This window comes from Scleropages formosus, chromosome 5 (genome assembly GCF_900964775.1).
Source record: "Scleropages formosus chromosome 5, fSclFor1.1, whole genome shotgun sequence".
NCBI lineage: Eukaryota > Metazoa > Chordata > Actinopteri > Osteoglossiformes > Osteoglossidae > Scleropages > Scleropages formosus.
In genome coordinates, this window is record NC_041810.1 from 19,331,938 (window position 1) to 19,353,773 (window position 21,836).

The 21,836-nt window shown below is 41.7% G+C and overlaps 1 protein-coding gene across 2 annotated transcripts; it reads right to left on the reverse strand.

The window, feature by feature from the left end:
- Positions 1-419: 419 nt before the first annotated feature.
- Positions 420-14,974, reverse strand: LOC114910602 (uncharacterized). 2 transcript variants are annotated; one of them, XM_029252497.1, is made up of 2 exons: positions 13,432-14,974; positions 420-593 (listed from the first exon to the last, which is right to left on the reverse strand). In XM_029252497.1, the coding sequence occupies exons 1-2, from the start codon at positions 14,039-14,041 to the stop codon at positions 562-564; spliced, it is 642 nt and encodes a 213-aa protein (XP_029108330.1). In that variant the 5' UTR covers positions 14,042-14,974; the 3' UTR covers positions 420-561. The 2 variants fall into 2 exon arrangements, with proteins under 2 accessions (XP_029108330.1, XP_029108329.1); XM_029252496.1 differs by lacking the exon at positions 420-593 and adding an exon at positions 11,345-11,945.
- Between the last annotated feature and the right edge of the window lie 6,862 nt (positions 14,975-21,836).

Consider the following 21,836-nt stretch of genomic DNA (forward strand, 5'->3'; position numbering starts at 1 on the left):
TCACCCTCTTGACTGAAGCTAGGTAGTTGTTGCTCCATGTTGTACTGAGTCAGCACATTTGGTGATAGGTGGCTGCTGACCAGTTCAATGTGTGACTGGCCTTTCCTACAACAGAAAACAATTACCTGGTTCAGTTGATGTTCACTGGCTCAATAGCAGTCAGCTCTTCTTACTGGTATAAACATGCTGAAATCAACAAGTTCAAGTGCAGAGTTTGTGTTTTGTCACCCAAGACAGCAGCAATAAAGGAAAGCACAGAAGACTTTGTATCTCAGCACAAACACCATTCCTACAAATTGTGGAATGGGATGCTTAACATTTATGTACTTAGCTGGAAGTTTTCCCCAAAGAAACTTACAATAATTCACCCATTTATGGTGAATGGTGATGGTGACGAGTCTGCATACAGGAGGGCGGCTGAACAGCTGGCTGGTGCAGTCAAAACAACCTGGAGCTGAACATGCTCCAAGCAGTGGAGATGACTGTGGACTTCAGGAGGAACCACCCTGCAGTTGCCCCCCTTCACCATTCTCAACAGCAACGTGTCAGCCGTGGAGTCCTTCAGGTTCCTGGGTCCCACAATCTCCCAGGACCTGAAGTGGAATGCATATATTGACTCCATCATGAAAAAGGCCCAACAGTGGATGTACTTCCTTCACCAACTGAAGAAGTTCAACCTGTCACATGAACTGCTGATCCAGTTCTACTCAGCTGTCATTGAGTCTGTCCTGTGCACTGCTATAACTGTCTGGTTTAGTTTAGCTACCAAATTGGACAGAAATGGGCTACAAAGGACATTTAAGATGGCTGAGAGGATCACTGGTGCACCCCTGCCTACCCTTCAGGTCTTGTACAAGTCCAGAATGGGGAAGCAGGTGGGCACAAGCATCACTGATCTCACACACTCTGGGCACAAACTCTCTACACTTCTCCCCTCTGGCAGGTGTAACAGAGCACCGTCCACCAAAACGACCAGATACAAGAACAGTTTTTTTCCCCTCAGGACATCACTCTCATCAACAGTTAACACTCCCCCATAGGTCCTGTCAGTGCAACATTATCCAACCACTTTTTGTAATTTAATTATTTACTTTTTTGCATTTATACTGTTTTTTTATTCTCGTGTTTGTACACTTGTTAAATATGTTATTTATTCTGTTATTCTGTGTCAGCTGTTTGTCTGTAAATACTTGAGGCACCTAGAACCACAGCAGATTCCTTGTGTGCGTCAGCACACTGACCAATAAAACTAATTTTTCTTCTTCTAGCTGGGAAAGTTTTATTGTACTAATTCAGAGTAAATAGCTTGATCAAGGGTACTGCAGCAGGAGGTGGGATTGGAACCCGGGTCTTCTGAATGCCAGATGCCACCTCTTACCACTACACCACCTGCTGCCCCCATTTCCTATAGGTACTGATCCTAGGACAAGTTAGAGAACACAGGGTGTATAACCTGAACAGTTTAGTTCAAATCCTAAATAAATGGACATTTAGGCCGACGTTTGACATTCCTGACGCGCCTATGAAAATCAAAGGAATGTCTACAGAAGTGTAAAATCCATTGAAAGTGTCTCTTCTTTCTGCTACACAATGGAAATAAAGTTAATGCTCTATGTATGAAACCCAAACTCCTACAGTGCATTCAAGCTTGACAGCAAAGACAGGATCACTAACTTACACTGGAGCACAATGGCAGACCTTGGTGTCATTTTCACAGCAAACCTTCAAATCCCTTTTTTAACCACAGACACTCAGAAATAAGCACGAAAATGCTCCCACCTGGATGCTCGCCAGAGTCACAGATAGTACCACCAATGGCGGCTAAGGGACTGTTGCTGGGTGAAGAGCCAGGACGATCCGTTTCCCAGGCGTGTGCAGATTAGACAGACTCCACTAGCTTGCTCCCAGCATGCTCCTTCGCACCCCCGCCCCCCCGACAGCACACCCCCAGGCTCCAGGAACAGCCCAAGGCTTGAGTATCGGTGCCCTCTGCTTCTCTGGAAGCCTAACAGGCACCTGGAAATAGGAGGAATGACAGCACCTTCGGACACGCTCACCCTCCTCTATTAATAAACCGCTGTCCTCTCCTGTTGGCCACCCCTCAGCACCCCCAGGGCCCCCATCATACCTTACATCGTCCTTGTGAAGACGGGGCTACACAAAACTTTGATCTCCAGGCAGCTGGCATGAAGATGTTTGAATGTGGAGCGAAGCATGCTACGGAAAGGAGGGAAGTCGCAACCGCACACAAGAAGAGCCGGCAAGCCAACACACACCAGCCACCTCAGCAGCTAAGTGGCACATCCCAGGGTACAACTGTGCAAAAGGGCCTTTCTCGGACCCAACGTCTGCTGCCTGCAGTGTGCCACAATGCCCCCGAGCATCGAGCAGACGTGCGTGTGCTGCGGGCTATTTATAATCTATCTGACAGTCGAGCCTTGGGCCTGTGAGCATGGGCCACTTTACTTCCTCAGGCGATCAGACTATTGAACGGTAAATGATCAGTCTGCTAAGCAAAGACAGCACAGTATTACTTTGCACACATTTGACATTTTATACTCAAAGGAAGTTACACTGATACTTATTTACACTACGTGTCTATTAACCACTACATCTGCTTCTTATTTAAGGATCTCCTACTGTATTATAACCGACTGAATGTAAGTTACCACTCCATCGCAGATCAGTGCCTCCTGTTCTTGTCTCTCTGTCTGTATTATGTATTTGTAATATATGTCTGCAGCTGTACTTATACAAATGTGAGAACGTTTACCAACGGTCCTCAACTTTTGACAGACATATAAACAAGTAACATGCAGGAATACATGGGCTCTGTTACATTTTTTTCCCACCAATTTCACACATTATTCATGCTAAATTAACACTAGTATTGAATAATTTACATTACAGTATTAATTATATTTTCACATTCCACTGTTTACACATTAATTTCAAAATTAATGTGCAGCTGGTAGCATAACCGTTAGAGCTGATGCTTTTGGACCTAAAGGTCACAGGTTCGAATCCCACCTCCAGCTTTAGTACTCTTGAGCAAAGTACTTATCCTAAATTGCTCCTGCAAAATTACCCAACTGTATGAAAGGGTAAATAACTCTAAGGAGCTTAATATTATTGCTTAATATAAAGTTGCTTTGGAGAAAAGCATCAGCTAGATGACTAAAATGTAAATTTGTCAGCACGAACAAAATACCCACTTTTTCACTAGCCATTTAGTGAGAACACTGCTGCACGAGTTGTGTTTGACTTGCCAAAGTGTTCTTATTTATCTCCTCTACTTGTTTCTCTGCACTGGCTTCCTATAGCTGCCCGGACCAAATTTAAGACCCTGGTGATTGCCTACAAATGCATCAGTTGAACTGCTCCCAGCTATTTACAAGACCTGATCAACCGCCACACCCCAACCAGACCGCTTCGCTCGTCTCCTTCTGCTGGAGGTTCTCAGTTCTGGCTCCGTTGTGGTGGAACGACCACCTCCTCTCACTCAGAACTCCTGAAACTCTGTCTACATTCAAGAAGGGTCTGAAAACTCACATTTTCCTGGACTCACTTCGCCCATGATCTCTCAAGCTCATGTATGGTGTAAATGTTCATGCACCGTAACTTTATGATCATGCCCAGATGAGCCTTTACACAGCCGCTATTCCTGTATTGTATGTACTGTAAATGTTTGTGTACCTTTAAAAAAAAAAAATGTAGAAAGATGATCAGGATTAGTCTATCCTGAGTTTTATGCACCTACTTGAGCGATGAACATCGGTGCATAAAGTGCAAAGAAAAACTAGGTTTACTTAAGAATTACATGTCTGCAACTACATCTCTCTTTCTCCTAATATAATGCACAAATTGTATTTTCTCTGAGATGTACGTCGCTTTTGAGAAAAGCATTTGCTAAATTAATAAATCTAAATTCAAGTTCCTCATTTTCACAACCTTTGAGATTAAATGCCCAACAACACAGATGTGCAAAGGACACCCTCTGGAGATAATAGTCATGAACGTTTTCAGTAAACATTATCGCTGTAATTGCTGCTCATCTTCACTGTGTAACAATACCAGGCTAAAGCACAGCATGCTTCAAAAAGTGCCCCTCCAAGGCCTCCGATCCCATCTACATTTTGTTTATTAATCAGTCTATCAATCGTTAAGAGTAAAAACTTGTGGCATGAATGTTGTTAGATCACATCCCAGAATATGCCCTACTGTTGCATCCAGGGCCAGTTTTATACTTCGGTGAACCTAGCCAGTCGCCTAGGGGTTGTCACATTTTGCTACTAAAATAAAAAAATAAATAGTAATCTTCCCAAAACTTAATTCAAAATGTGCTTAATAAAGAAATTGCTTTATTAGAAAACTGAAGATCTGTCACCTTACACATTATACAATTTCATGACGCATCGCTGAGTCATTTTTTAAATGTTACAGCTTTGTAGAAGACATTTTCCATAAAACCTGATGTTAGTCTATGAAGTAAATAGTACATTTTAATATATCTATTTTTTTCTTTAATTTCAGTCTTCAAAATAAGTTGAGTTTAAATGTTACATAACGTTCACGTGTTATCTTAACATAAAAAATAACATTTTATTTATAATTTCATTTTCTATTCTTCAGAACATGAATGTATCAATAGCTAAAATAAAAAATAATTTGTCATATATGTACATATACAGTATAAGTGCATATTTTGTGTATACCTTAATTTAAAGATAGAAAGCTAAGGAATGCTGGATTGATTCTTTCCAAATGGAGCCAAAAATCCTTGCACTGGTCCTTACCCCAAACTGTATGAATAAAATAGACAGCAATTTGAATTTGAACACTTTCAAATATTAATGTGCATGCCTAGCTCATACTCGGAAAACCAAGAATAAAAATAATCTGTTTAGATCCTTGTTTTCTGCACATCTATGTGGGCATGCATTAGATATGCACAGTGTTCAAGAGTGAGCTTAAATATGTTTTTAAGCATGTATCTGCATATGTAATACAAGACAGCTGGAAGCAGGTCTTTCATTAAACATGAAAATATCATCTCCTGAAATATAATACCCAGCTGACATGTTGAAGCTCAGTCTGCATGCTGTGCATTATCCATAACAGTGAATGCTTTGGACATATGCTTTTGAATGTGTTAAAAACGTTCTTTCATACAATCAACAAAATGATTGTATGAAATTCTTTGAAATGTGGGAGGACACTGGATTCCCTGGATCCCTGGCACAAACCCAGTAAATACAGGAAAAACATGCAAACTGCACAACACCTGTGTGTGGAAGTACCGCGTATCCTCCCCATGGGGCGGAGCCTCTTGGCAAAGGGGATATAGTGACCCCTTCTGGAGAGCAGGGTGCTAACCACTATCTCTTCACTTTTGTTACGATGACATTTGTTTAGCTGACACTTTTCTCCAAAGCAACTCAGAATTATTTACTGCTTTATACAGCTGGGTAACTTTTACTGGCACAATTAAGGCTAAATACCTTGCTCAGTGTTAATACAGCAATAGGTGAAATTTGAAGTGACAGCCTTTGGGTCAAGAGGTAGCAGCTCTAACCAGTGCTCTAACCACTGCACTACCAGCTGCCCCCACTGTGGCACCTTCCCGATCTCTGTTCCCTATACTCTCCCCGTAACCGTGTGGCAAGACCTCCAAAACTAAAACCACCTCTTATTTTACTATTTGATAATCCTCTCCATGACTACAATAGCACTACGTAGTATGACAAACAATCAATACATTCCTTATAACACCATTTATGCACAGCACTGTTCCAAACTTTTGGGAAAAGTTGGGTTTTCATGTCCTTGTTAAGCCCCGGGAGAAGCATTAAAAATAAAGTGTTAAATAATGATGGCTCCTTTTATTCGGACTTATGAGCAAAGAATTTTTAGCATAAAATTCGCACAACCTGTCAGCTCACACTTAAGAGAAATGCCTTACGACTTCTCAGTTTACAAAATGGACTTTGGTATCACTGAGCGCCACACAAGGTCTGCAGCTCTGCGATTCACATCCATGGATCTTTGACTTACCACAAGGCTGGCTCACGGCGGGGTTCTCCGAATGGAGCACTTTCGAAAACCGAGGACCACTTGCACATTTACACATACTACTTCGAAGCCAAGACCCGCTAACCCCTTTCCTCCCTCGACAAAAACAGCATTACTGGAGATATTTTCAACGGTAAGATGAAATGATACCCGCACTGCTGTTGTTTTGGAAGCTAATGATACGCCAACGAGATGCTAAGGCCTGGATGGGCTAACTGTTTGCTCTGGAAGCACCAGTGAGGCGAGAACAGGTGCACACACTGGAAACAGAAAGACAGGACACCATCTTCACAGATGTGTCCCAGACAAAGCCTGGACTTTGTCTTTATTGAAAATTAAGTACTGAAAGCTCAATTAATCCTTCATTTCCATTTCCATTTCCACAGAGAGCAGGGGTACCCGGGAGCTGACGGGCCAGGCACTTGGCTTGGGGGGATGGTTGGATCTGGGGGACAGTGGGGTGACGCACCAACAGACCCCATCCTTCCACACTGACACCTGAGGGCTGATTCCCCATGGCTGAGGAGTCGATGTGTTTAAACAGGGTCGGCATGCGCATGAAGGAATGCTTGTGCCGCAAACCAGGCTCGGTTGTTCATGGGTTCGATTTACGATGTACGTAACTTCACGGTGACTGACTGCTCATGCACTTCTGACTTAGGAGTAAATCTGAAGAAAGTGCCACGAGTCCCTAAAGATTAAATTAACAACACCACCAAAAAAAAAAAAAAGCCACCTTTCACAAAGCTCTGCATGTGTTCAAACGTGGATGAGCTAATTGAGAAACCAAGCTGAAAAAAGACAAAAAAACAGTCGCTTACAATAATTCAGTCATTCATTTCTTTACACTGTTTATTTTTCCTCCAAATTTGAGCATATTTGGTAGCTTATCAATATGGCGTGGTCATAATTTCTTGGTTCCACCTAATATCTTCCTTGGTTCTCAATCAGCATCCGATCAATCAGGGAAATCACATTTTAAATATATTCATGTAAATGTATTTACTAACAGTTACTCAGTATTTTGTCAAATGATATGGATGGATCCAGTTATTTAAAGGTGGTCAATGCATCATAAAATATGTGACGTACGATCATTCGGACTCACGATGGTCATCCCATTACGTTTATTGTATTATTTATAACAAACACAACATACATCAAAACGCAAACACAACAACAAAACATTATTTTCAAGTCCCGCTATTTAGCAACTGCATTTTCAACAAAACTTTTCATTTGTGATTCCCTTCAAGTTACTTTGTATTTAAAATGGCTAGCAGGCAAAAATGTGAGTGAATTACTCATTAATGAATACTGTACAGAATTAACTACAGTATTCACAAATTACCTGCATTGTATAATTACTGTACTGCAAATATACTATTACGTATTTGTACTGGCATGAATGTTTGAAATCAAGAGGAAAAAACAAAGCTCTGTTATACAATGTAGCATTGATGCATGTTAGTTGTTCATATATCCTTATTATTCATATAAGAGTATGAGGGGATTTTCGACTTACGATGGGATTGTCAGAACAGAACCCCACCATAAGTGGAGGACCACCTGTATAGTTTTCCCCTGCTATGGCCTGCGTAGCAAGGACACGACTGCTGTTATGGTGCAAAGTGTCGGCTCACGGAGAACACTAGGGCAGCCAAACAAAGTGGCAGCGGCTACGAGGGCAGCCGTTCCGCTGCAGCAAGAATGACCGATTCCTAGATGACAAATATGACCCAGAACTGCAAAACTAAAGATGGCACTCCTGTTAGAGGACACAATTCATTTCCTTTTTCCCCCCTTAGTTCTTCCAAACTGAAAAAACAAACACTATCAGAAGAACAATGCAAACATAACCAGTGGTGAGTAACTTGCATCGCAGTCCCACTATATACCATGGTGGGTGGGTGGGTGGGTGTGTGTGTGTGAGAAAAAGCTCAAATAAAACTGAAAACCAAAGCATATCAATTAATCTGGATGGCACAGTGAGTATTGCTGCTATCTCACAGCGCCTGGGTTGTGTGAGAGGATGTGGGTTCGATCCCCACTCAGTCTGTGTGGAGTTTGTATGTTCTCCCCGTGTCCGCATGGGTTTCCTCAGGTTTTCTCCCGCAATGCAAAGACATGTTATTCAGGTTCACCCATAGTGTGCGAGTGACAGAGAGAGTGTGTTCCACTGATGTATGGATGAGTGACCCAGTGTAAGTAGTGTATCTAGCAGTGTAAGTCACCTTGCTGAAGAAGGTGTGTGGGCTGATAACACTACAGTCGCTTTGGAGAAAAGCATCTGCTAAGTAAATTAAGGTTATCTGGCCAAAATGGACTTTTGGAATTAACAAGGATTTATATTAATTTATGTCCTTGTTCATGTTGTATTAATTGATGTCCTCCTCTTGAACTGAACGCCTTGAAATAACGCAACTCTACGCTCTTGCTATTGAAGATTACGAATGAAGACACACAGCCAACCTCTTGCTGTTCTGCTAATCATTCTCTCAACAGTTTAAAACTCATATTTACCTTTTTTATTTGTAAAATTTAATCTATTAGCTATCATATAATAGTTTCAAAATGTTAGTCAACCTCTCACACAAAGACTGTGGCTGCAGTACACAAAAACACTCAAGTGCAATTTTAATAAAATGAGATCTGTAACTGTACATTTAGGGAGTTACCCATGAGAACATGTAAAATAGTCAAATATGAATTGCATCGCATGAATTGCAGAAAGTCCATATAAAGCGCAAAATATTAACGCAGGCTTTGAACTCATCCTAACGGGCATGTGGGCCAGGTATTAGGACGGCAGCGAGAGCCGTCAAAAGACCAAGCAAGAGTGAGTCTCAAGAGACTGGCGTTCTACAAAAATCTGTACAGAACAGTGAAAAATTTGGGATGAATTAGTACAGCTTCATTGTAATTTTTCATCTAATGTTCATTTAAATGAAGTTTTCCACTAAACTGTTTTTCGTGGGTTATTAGATTTAGACTCAGTAAAGAAAAGAGAACGTGAAGAAGAAAAAAAAAAAGAGGAGAATATTTAAGTGTGCTGAAAAACAGGGTGTTTGCTGTAGGTTTTGTACTTTATCTTGAACCAGGTGGTCTAAACACTCAGTCTCCCTGATCACACCAAACTATTTATTTTTCAGACATTACTTTGTCTTGTAAATAAAATGAAATGGCTTAGGACAGCATTAAATGTTTGTATTAGCACTAAAGAGAGAATCTTAGTTTGCTCAGGTAATCAGCTGTATTTAAAAATGTATACAATTCAATCAGAACGATTCTATATGACTATTTAATGAAGTAACAATTTGGGTGAATTTAAAACAAAAATTCTCCATTCCAAAACACTCCGCTACAGAATAAACGGATAGTTTCGTTCTGGCTGTGACTCTTACAACAGGCTACAGATAAAGTAAACTATTCCGAAAAAAAATATTTAAAAGCTTTTGCACAAACTCTTGCAAACACAAAAAAATGGATTTCAGAAAAAAAGTGAAGGGGAGACGATAATGTAATTAATGCGGATGTGCGCGCGCACCCACACACACAAAGAGTACCAGACAACTACTTCTGTTTTCATTTACAGAGATGGTTTGCGCTTTAAAATCTTTTTTCAAAATACACCTTGTGCATACGAGTCACGTAATATTAGACTGACAAACCTTCCAAAGTTTTGTTAACGTTATGCTGCACTAACTTTATCACATGAAAAATAAATACGTGGTACAATAAAGACTGTTCTCTACGAGAAACATCCATAAAACTGAAAAATGCTGATTTTTTTTTTTGCACAAAACTCTGCAAAGTTATACAAAGGCATAAATACAAAAAAAAAAAATCTAAATAATTCCACTAAAAGTGTAAAATTTCTAAATTTTAGTAAATTGCATTGAAAAGTGGTTTCATAAGGCATTTTTTAGATGTATAATGAGTAAGTTTTATAAACATCCTAACAGGTTCCAAGATTCTAAAATTATTCTGTAGGAACACATTTTAAAAACACGAAAAGGAGAATTTTAAATTAAAATTCATAGCAGCAAAAATACATAAATAAGACAATAAAAAAGTTTTTTTTCCAAATAAACAGTAAGTTTTAGAACACCAAGATTTAACTAAAAAGGATTTAAATATTATTATATTCAATCAACTGATGCTTTTATTGAGTCGAACACAATTTAAAATGCTTGTGTAGAGCATCCATATACACATATTAAAATACAATATACATATGTATTAAAATCCAACATTAAAGCAAAATATTTAAATTAAGAAAAATAATTAATAATAAAAATTACTCTGAATCTATCACTTGTGGAGCCTGTCCTACTGCCAAACGATCTCTCTCTCACACACACACACACACACACACACACACACACACACACACACACACACACACACAGATGCTCTCTCACACAGCCTTGGTCTCCATGCCATGTCTGCTTGATACAGAGTTCAAAAATAAACAAATGTTGTTGGATTTTTCCCACAAACTGAACGGCAGAGTAGTCTTTTGTTTCAGCAGCGCATTCAGTTCGCCCCTGTAAAGCGGGCCCTTCAGGGGCCAACCTCCTTGGCACACACCCCCACAGCAGAGTGGCAGCGGAATATTAAATATGTCTCCAAAAACTCCACCTGCTACCATCTGCACCATAAAAATGGTGTTCAAAGTGGGATTTGACACTTGTTTAGTAGCTAAAATGAGAAAAGAAACTGAATTCCAAAATAAATGATTACAGAGGCTACAACTGTCATATTGCTTTAACAGTTCTAAAGCCAGTAATGGATTTATAAATATAAATGAGAGGTTTTATTGACATTAAAACATACATTTATTTTAGTTTCAGTAAACTGTAGATGTTGAAAACATTTCTTAAAACAGAAAATGCATAAAAAAAACTGCCGCAGGAAAAGGGAAACTAAACATTTTTTAAAGCTTCACATAAATTCTTCAAAGAATCAGGAGTGAAACGCAACGAATGCGGAAAAAAAACGTTAAAAACGTGAAAAAACACAAAATCGTTGCATTATCGACACACTTTTGTTTCGATACCCTGGATCAAGGAGATAACCTCACAGCACCAGGGCCAGAACACGGTTGTACCGAAAGGCTGAAGTGTACTTTAATTTTCTTACGCAGAACTGTATACATTTTGATGACATTTTGCTAGAATATCTGGAAGTATAAAAAGAGAAACAAGAAAAAATTTCTACTATACTAATATTGACTAATATACGGATTAAAAATTACTACCGTATTCACGTCTAAATCATGACCGCCGCATTAATTTACAATAGCAATGGAGAGCAAAAGAGGCCGACAGAAAGAAGCTCCTTTTATGAATAGCTGTCCTGCTCACGAGGAGGCTGTGACATAACAAGTAACGGATGTTCATTACAGCCAATGGGAGTGCAGCAGGCTTGAAGTAGCTCCTCCCATAGGGCAATCCAAAATGCGGCACGTAACATGTCTGCATGAACACACCCATCCCCAGGCGTAACACACTCTGTCACGAGCGCAGGATAACGCATGCACGTACCCCGGGCCGAAGGGAGATCCGGTCCGTTAGCAGGCCCGCGCTCTTGGGTGCGGGTGCGACTGTGCCCGCCTTGAGGGGAGGGGGAGGGGCTGCGTTCCGCCATAGGGAGGAGGTGCGCTCCAGGCCTTGGTAGCCCCTAGACGCAGCAGGCTGAGACCAGAGCTTCGACGACCCTCCGACGCCCCGCGACCCCCCGTGCGCTCATGGCCAATCCAGCAGTGCTGCGGTGGACGTGCGACAAGCTGCGCGCCACTGCGTTTTGCACCGATGCAGCACGCAGTGCGGTCAGATGGTGCTCTTCACAGGGAGCACGACGCAAAAATGCTGAACAGGGAAGTGTCAAGGATAAGCAGAGAAAGGAGAAAGAGCACTTGCTATAATAAGCCCTGAGAGAATACTCACAGACAGACACAGAAACAAAAATGCTCAGCTCAGTGGACAGAATATTTTAAAATGCAAACTAAAGCAAAATTGGTGCTTTCGTATTTTGTTCTCAAGACGCAGTGAAATAGTAAAACAAACAGCAACGTGTCACGTTCCCTAGTTGGTCATACATTCTTTTCACCAAGCACACGTTACAATTGCATGTGCAGTGGTGTGTACAATGGTGTATTCTATACACTTGTATGTAGAAAATAAGGGTATTGTTTTGACAGTAATGAGTGTATCTAAGAAAGTAATATCGGCAGAAATAGGCCTTTCACCGTTCATTTATCTGCTGAGACTCTCTATTCTTGTTTTAAATAGTTTTAAAGAAACGCCACAAGTTGTCCTTAGAAAAATTTAATAATTCACAAATATTGCAGCTCTTATTCTGTTCAGCCACCTGAAAATCGCAGAAAAAGGTTAAAGTCGCTGTGTGTGTCTGTCTGCGTGAGAGAGGGTGTGCAAGGCAAGCAGAACTATACATTCTTTAAAATATTTTGGAATATTTTCACAATGCTTTCTGAATACTATTAAAATGCGTTTAAACCCACACAACAAAATATATATATCTCTATAAAACAACATGTATTTATCCATTAATAATATTTTTTGGTTTTTATTTGTGATGTCTTAAAAGTATCTATAAAAATGCACATACATTGTCATAATTCATAAACATGAGTAAAAAACCTACATGCACCTAAATTGTCCAAACTGTATTATGGACAAGCATTTAAATTACAGGTTAATACAAAAATAAGAGAAATTATTCTTACGGTATTTATACGCAAAATTAGATTTGCACGCTCATTAGAAAAAAAAAAAAAAAAGTGATTCATCTGTAAAACTCTTACAATAATTCACCTGCTTTTAGACCAGAGTTCAAGTTACTAGAGCAGAGCTTAAAGCATATTCCTAATATTTTTGGAGTAGGAAAAGCTTTCCCACTCTGGCAGCGGTGTACGTTACCGAAAGAGGCCGAAGAGAACGTGGTACTGCATCACATTTTTTTTGTTGCAGACATTTTTTTCCAAAGTGAGAACTTACATTTAACTTCACAAACACAACAGGACTGAGTACAGTACCTCTTCATGTATTTAAAAAAAAAAAATAAAAAAAAAAAACCTCCAAAATGATATGTTAAACACTGGGGGGGGGGGGGGGGGTGTGTGTGTGTGTGTGTGTGTGTGTGTGTGTGTGTGGGTGGGTGTGAGAAAGAGAGGCACTCTTTAGCTGTAAGAATACAGCAAATGATACCGTCCTATATAAACATACAGATGTACATACAATGGACAGAGTCTGTCAGTGGTAACGTTATTACGGCAGGGTATTCACACACACACACACACACACACACACACACACACGTACTCATATGACTTACAGCAGTGTAAAAACGAAGCGAGGTCCACGTGAGGCGCTGCCTGCCGTGAAGTAGCCTCCGGAGAGCTGCTGGGGTAGGCACGAGGTGTTTGGCTCCACGGCCATCCGGGGGCCCGAGGCCTGTGGGCGCGGAGGCGGCCCCCGGCCAAGGAGTGCGTTAGCCTTGAGCGAAGCGTGTCGGCAAGCAGACCAACTGCATGCTCAGCATATGCTAAGAGCGGTGCCACGCCAGAGGCACCCATGAATGATTCATCCATGTGAAAGCGGGGCTCCCTCTCTCGCTCCCCCAGCTGGAACTCCTCTCCCTGCACAGGGTGCAGGAAAGTGTCCGGCGAGGGGTGCGGGGCCGCAATACGCCCTCTCGACCAGGGAAGCGCGCCCACATTGAGCGCTCGTACAGACACGAGGAACTGCAGAGTGTCGCTGCTGCCGCTGCCTCCGCCGCATCCGCCACCTCCGCGTTCCAGGCGTCGACCTCGTTCCGCTTTTTGTGCGCCCCTGGCCCCCGTCCCAGAGGGTCCGGTCACCCCGCGGTCCCCGCGCTGCCCCTGTGGGACGGCCGGCTGGTCGAGAGAGCGGCGCAGCGCGGGGGGGCATGCTCCGCCAAACATGCTTGGCAAACAGGAGAATAGGGAGAGAAGTGTGTTACCGCGGAGCGTCCCAACAAGAGGCAGTGACGAGGTCCTGGGTCTGAGAAGGAGAAGTCCAGAGAGTCAACGGCACTTTGGCACTGCAAGGCCACAAACTGCTTGAAAACTGCAGCAGAATAAAAAAAATTTAAAAAAAAAAAAAACTGAAAAATGCAGGCAACACTCAAGGGGTGAAATGAAACACCCGGGGTGGTGCTGGGGGGGAACTGGGAGCTGCACAAGGCAGGACGGGGCGGGGTGGGGGGGCAGCCCCCGAGAGCAACTTGTTGCAGCGTTCGCGGCTCCGGCACCGCTCTGCACACAGCTGAAGGCAGAGGGTTAAAATCCAGCAAGCGGCTCGAACCCTCCCTCCCTGTCACAGCCAGTCGGAGGAGAGGATCTCGCTTGCCAAGCAGCAGCAGACCAGTCTCTTTTCCCCTCTCTCTCTCGCTCTCTCTCTCTCCTAACTGCTATCAGCAACCTGCCCCCCCCACAGACGCCATGGCGGACTAGCAGTCTACAGGAGGCACACAGGGCCTGGTGAGAACGAGCGCCGCCGCTTGGGGGAACCAGCCCAGATGTCGAACGGGGAAAAGGAGACACAAGGGAGAGAGAGGGAGGGAGGGAGATGCTGGAAAGGGGTGGAGGGCAAGGGGTGGGTCACAGGCGGGGCCCCACCCACTCTCACCGCGCAGACGCAGTCCACACACTGGCTCGCGCCATTTTAACACATGCTACACCTTGATTCGACCAAGGGGATGAAAAGAAGCAAAAGGGGAAAAGGGAGGAAAAAAAAAACTGCTGCTGAAGAATCCAGAACCGGGAGAACTTCTGAGATGATTAAACACCAAACTTTTTCTGTGATTCTTTTCACAGCTCATGAACAGAAAACACATTTTTTTCAAAAGAAAAGGATAAGTGGGGGGGGGGGGGGGCACGATTATATCACATTTATTCATTTAGTAGACGCTTTCCTCCAAAATGACTCAATTTTTAATAACTTTTACTTAGTGACACCTTTATCCAGGGTGATTCACAGTGTTAGATACACTACAGTTAAGGACCTTTAGTCATTCACATACTTTTGCAGCAGAGCAGTATAACACACATATGCACACTGAATGATTCAGTCACCAATCAACCTGATCACATGTTTCTGGGCTGTGGGAGGAAACCAGAGCACTCGGACAAACTGACTGAGCTGGATCCAAACCCACAGCCGAGGACCTGCAAAACACCAGTTCTCATGTCTGTGCCGCCCACATTAAACGATTTCACCAACTTCGGTGAGAGGACAACGACTGGAGCCGTGCGAACCAAACGTGCGACTGTTTTCTCTTCCCATAGCCACTTTGTGTCCAGCTGACGGGACGGTGCGTCACGTCACAGTGAAGCACTGCTCAGCTGTAGCTGTTCCAGGATGTAGTGAAACCTGGAGCAGATGGCCCTGGTACAGTGCCGGCAGCACACAAACGTGGACCACAGATATTTACCTTTACAGTCAGTGGACAAAATAACACAAACTCCCAACAATATATTAATATGAGGGATCTAATGAGGACCACCACCACCCTTTGCCTTCAGAACAGCTTCAGCTCTTCTTGGAATGTTGTCACACATGTCCTCAGCTGCATCTAGTAGGATACTGCACTGTTCTCTAAGAAGAAAAGCCTCAAGTTCTGTGAGGGAGGAAGGAGTTGGACATCCACTTCATACTCCAGAACCTCCCATATGGGTTCGATGCTGTTTAGATCTTGTGATTAAGGAGTCCATGGAAGGTTTTGACCGATCACATTGGTCAGCCGTGTATATACATGTATTGTCAACCTGGAACACGGAAACATCATGAGGGAACATGCTTGCACCTTGTCCTGTAAAATGGCCTCATACTCTTTGGTTGTTATTCGACCATACAGAGCAACCATCAGACCTACCGACATCTGTGGGATGGTCCATATATGACGGATCCTCCGCATTAGTTAGGCATTGGTTACTTCAGCGTTAAAGCCTTTGTTTCATGTGGTGTCTGTTATTTTGTCCATGCCCTGTATTTGATACTTTTCTCCACAGCAACTTTCATCAAGCTACCAACAGGGACTCACCCATTTACACAGCTGGGTAATTTTTGCTATAATTATCAGTTGAGGGTAAGAGCCCAAGCAAGTTCTACAGCAGGGGGTGGGAACCAAATGCTCTGACCACTATGCCACCTGTTGCCCCACACAGTTGCCACTTGATCAGGCTCCAAAAATCTATATGTCTCTGTTCCACTTTCCTATAATACTCTGGGCACAGCTGTGAATGAAAATACTGGTGTTTACACCTAATGTATACAAACTTTGCCGCACACAGGAAAGTATAACAGCATAGAAAGTGTCTGTAGTGCCCCCCCGTCAGCTCCACCCCACCCTCTCTCTTACACACACACACACACACACACACACAGGCATCCCCCCCCCCGGAGACTCATTTCTTTCTCCTGCTGCCTTGTTCTCCTCGTAAGCAACATTTGCGTTTTTCCCATTTGTGGCAGATTACTGTATTGCTATTGTAAAACGACTTCCTGCCTCCTCCGGCGGTGCTGCCAGACCAGCGGCTCGGCTCGGCTCACAGCCCCACTCCCCCGGCAGCAGCAGCAGCACAAAAGACACGGGAAAGGGAAATGCTTTATCTAGAAATCTCTCTCCCATTGTGGACTATGTTAACAAGCTAATTTCGCTCGTTCCTCTTGTTAAAGCTGCCGAGAGGGAAGCGTGGGGGACGGGGACTGCGTGCGGGACACAAAAAGGTGGGGGAACTTTTTTTGTGCTTCTCAACTTGCAACTTCCTTCTGGTTTTTAGGGCTGCTTGTGCGCTCTGCCGGGAGAGCTTCTGTGCAGGGTTTGAATATGGCCGCTGCAGGGCTCACACGTTGTGGGAGTTGTCTGCTACTGCTGGGTCCATGTCTGTCCACGAGGGGCTCCGTCCCGGCCTCCCCCCGAAAACCCCCTCCGCGTCCCACGCATTTTGAGCCGCGGCTGTAGTCCCGGCAGGGCTTCACACGCACACGGACAAAACTCTGGTGTTTTCGCTCTGCCTGGATTTGGTCTTGTTTTCCTGCAGCACAAAGCAATGGTGCCGATGCGAATGTTTGGCAGAAACCGGGACCCCCTTCCCCTGCGGAAACCCGCTACGTCACATCTCGCCACGTCTTTTAACCAATTGAAAAATGCATGGGTGCGAGAAACATTATATACATTTAGCTTTTAAAAAAACGCTGATGCATAAGCGATGGATTCCAAACGGCTGTACCACGTTTTCCTAGAAGTGTACCGGAATATTTACGCATCTAATTGGCTCATTGTTTCCCGAACTCCCGGCTGCGTTCTCTAATCTGCGCCTGAAAGCCATAACCTTGGCAGAGGCAGCGCACTGTACATAGCAGGAAGTTCACTTAAGGATACGGTTCTGGTTTTGGGTCGCCTGCCAGCTCTCAACAGTGCGCTCCTCTATGTGGCCCCGTCCCTCATGAGGCAGGGCCTGCCGTGTGCGGATCACACACACTTTCGCAACTTCTTCACACAGCTCTCTCATCCGTCACACGCGTCGCCTTCCCTGCACAGTTCAGTGCTTTACTCTGTTTTCACCACTTACGCATTTTAAGTGTTTGCAAAAGCCTTAAATATATATTAAAAAAAAAAAAAAAAAACTTTTCAAAAAGTTGTCTTTAAACATTGTTTGTATTAAGAAATCGAAAGAAATCCACAATAAAATAATAAGCACACTTAAGCAAAATTAACCATTATTAAATCAGTTTTCAGCAGCACATGAGTGCTCATTACAAATTTCCACACCAATAGCCTGCATATTCAAGAGATCAGCAAGCTCAAACTTGTTTTCAAGCGGCAAAATGCTAAATCAGAGATAATCCGGTCACACTGGGCACACACTGCAAATATTACAGCAAAATGTTTGGTGCAGCCAGACAGCAGCTGTTAGCACTGTAAAGTCAGTACTTATTGTAATGTTCAGACTTTTCTTTGTCCACAATGAAAGCATTTACTTGTATAAATTACCTTTACAGAGAGACATATATAAAATGTACATGAAAAACTGTGCATTACCTCACTTATAGTCAGAATGATGACTGGCGATGTGCTATTACTTTTTTGTAGTGAGATATTAAATGAATAAATAAATAAATTAAATCACTCTGTCCCTCAAAACATTTTATTTTTTGCCCTGACAAAATTACTTTATAATAGACATTCTCCTAACAGTCTTTTGGGCCTGGTAATACCTAAAATCATTCCACATCAGGTAATACCAAGCGACAGAATAATCAGCATTAACATATAAAATGTATCCCGGGGATACAACATTTACTAACATTAATTACCATTTTAGAACAACTGCACATTTCAGTGACTGTCCTTCTGAAGAGAAACATTCAGAAGCTGTTTATTTCATTTATATATAAAAACAAATACACACACATTTAATAAATATATATTTACTTTCAGATTACATTGTATTGAAAATATACCATGTGTCAAGTGAGCTGCAGAAAGCTGCACTTTGTCAGCCCAATGGGTTGTACAAGTCTAGAAAACCTTCCTCACAGAATTTACTGTAAGCATCAAAATAACTGCCCTGCTTTCGTTCATATACATCATTAATATTTAAAGAACAAACACTGCATCGCCAAATGTGAAGGAGGAGGAAGGCAGAAATCTGGACAACCGCAATCATGGTGCTGTGACCTAGCCCATATGGGAGAACAAGAGATGCAACCTATCATTTTATGAAATTACACATACGTACATGTATTAGGTATATACAGCATGTATACAATATAAATCAAGTTTACTGTAAACGTCAATTAGTTACTGCACGGCTAAAAAAAATTACATTCATTTCTGTTAATCCAACTGTCAAAGCAAATGGGATAGGATAGGGATGGGATTACTTAAAAGTAATTTTATATATCTTTCCCTCATTTGTAATTGCTAAGTGCAATTCCAATTTTCCATCGTTACTGACGTAGCTACATGTCAGTTACAAAGTTCACACGTCATAATTTAATATCTAAGTTTTAATTATGTGTGTGCATGCATGTTGAAAATGATACCTCATTAAAGTGGACGGCAAAAGCCACAAATTAAATGTCTAGTGCCATGCTCCAGGTGATCAAATGTCAATATTAAAATAAAGACTGCTAATTAAATAAAACCCATAAAACGTGATGGCCCGCTCTCCCTGTTCTGTCTCCATGGTGGGCTTAATGTGGTGGTCTCATTTGTGCCGCGCACGTGGCTGAACAACTCCTGCAACCTCAGAGGTCACCCTCTATTGAGAGGGGAACAAGGGTCGTGACCCTGGGGTCACAGGGGCTTCCCATGGGAGCACGGTGCCTCCATTGAAGTGCAGTGTACTGTTTGCTTTGGGGAGGTAAAGAGCACTAACACACTAACTGAAACAGATTAGAGGGTCACCCCCTCCGGGGACCCCACTCCGAGCCGCCGACATCACTTCTTCATCACGATCCTGGCCCTTCTCTACCACTTCAATCTTTGTCCTACATAACAGAGCTAGACCGATATCGTCCACAAGGACATAAGTAACATGTCAGCACTACGAAATACACCGGACATCATCAATGTAATCCCAATTTAACGTAAACAGAAAGTCTAAACGTGCAAAACACAGCAGAAGGCAGAAAATATTACCTAATTTATTATAAGGAACCTCTGGAAATTAGAGGCAGTTCTACACAATCACTAATATTCACATAATATGCAATTATCATGTAGTGAAATACCTATTGTGCAATACAAGCAGATGTACGCTATAATACAAAATCCCAATCACTACAACATACGATCTCAAATTAACGTAAACGGAATGCCTAAATATACAGAATATGCCTGCAGAACGGTAGGCCAAAAAGGTTACCTAGTTTATTATAAGGAGTGCTGAGAAATCAAAGGCAATTCCACACCATTGAATATATACATATAGCTCCTACATACACAGTGTGTAATGATTAGGTAGTATTTAAATACTACCTATTCTCCAAAAGAAGCAGATGTATGCTCATAAATGATTAAAACTGCATGACAGCGTGCCACAAAATGGGAGTGTACACGGTTCGACTCACAAAATGGAGGCGGAGAGAAGCACAACATGGAAGTCTGCAAGCAACACATTTCACACAGCTCCTGCGACTGAAAAGAGGGGGGAAAAAAGGGGGGGGAGAGCATACACGCAATCTGAAAGAGCAGCATCTTTTCTGGAAATACTTCCTTGTATTAATGCTGATTAAATGCATTATTGGCACCTAAAATGCTATCTGTGCTATTAAAAGTAAAGCATGTTTTTGCCCTGTCTTTGTAGCTGTGTGGAATATACAGTGCAGTTGTGTGAGGTTAAGAATTACATTTACAGTTCCCTTTTAAAATTCAGCCATGACACTCAACAGTCTAAATATCTAAAATAATTATATATGTATCTCTCAATTGCTTCACTAAACAGTGCTATTATATAAATCATTTAAAGTGTACAATGGCAAGCACTGCAACCTCAGAGTGCATTTTTAAAAGAAAAAAAGTCTTAATAAAATGTAGTAGTTAAAACGGTCTCTTTACATTATCATGAAGTCTAAATAAGAACTAATTTTATTTTATGGACTGTTTATAGGACCGTAAAGCTGATATACAATTTAAAAAAGTATACTAGATACACAATTGGTTTTAAAAATATCTATAAACTTAGCTTGGACTTTTTATTACCTGTCTGATATGTGAAAGATGGCTGTAATAAAGCACTTGCAATATACACAAATATTTGAATGAAGGCAATTTTTGTGCTCTTCAAAAGAAGCAACAAGGGATGATTTAATTTTCTCAGCAGTAATGTTACTGATGTTCACATAACTTATTCAGACAGCACATGAAGTGAAGAAAACAAGAACTGCAAAAACAACATTACATTATTTCTAAGGAAACGAATCATAAGAATGAACAAATACATCTAATAAAAGTAATTATTGTATAGGATTATACACATGCGTATGATATAGATTTGTAAATGATTAAACAGCATACATTTTAAATTATTGAACCAAAAATTCCCCAGAAAACCAATTTAAATAGATTACATTAATCCTCTATCTTTGGAATGAGTAAATATGCAAAATGGTTCACCTTTAGTTTAATGCAGATATTTGGAGAAAAGGTTCTCACTTGGCCTCCAATACTGTCACAGTACAATCCACTGATGTATGGATGAGTGACCCATTGTAAGTAGTGTATCTACCAGTGTAAGTCACCACGGTGAATAAGGTTCGTGGGCGCATAACACTACACAGAGTTCATCAGAAGTAGCTTTGGAGAAAAGCGTCTAATAAATAAATAAATGTAAGTGTTAAATGTAATACTTGGGCACAGACATACAATAAGGGTTTTATCATTGTTTTATTTTTTTAAACTCACTTCACTCAAGTAAAAACCTGATATTTAATTTAAACTGTATTCAAATCACATTGTGTAAAGCATTCTTTAAATATACATTACTGCATGATCACACATGAACGGAAAATACACCAGATGTAATCATGATAAAGTTTTTAAGAGCATATTTAAAATTTGCTCTTGTACCGCAAAGCTGAATTTATACTTCTTATTTAGCATGTTTCTTGTCTCTGGAGTATGCTGCAATTCAATAAAAAGCCCAAGAGTATTTTTAATAAATAACAGAAAGGAAACTGAAGCGGCTACTTTTAAAAATGTTAATAGCC

Excerpts from the sequence above, each read along its gene's own strand:
- LOC114910602 (XM_029252496.1), bottom strand. The coding sequence starts at position 14,041 with ATGTTTGGCGGAGCATGCCCCCCCGCGCTGCGCCGCTCTCTCGACCAG. Across the intron at positions 11,946-13,431 it reads CGCTTCGTTTTTACACTGCT|CATTTTTGCGTCGTGCTCCC; the intron begins GTAAGTCATATG and ends TTCCCTGTTCAG.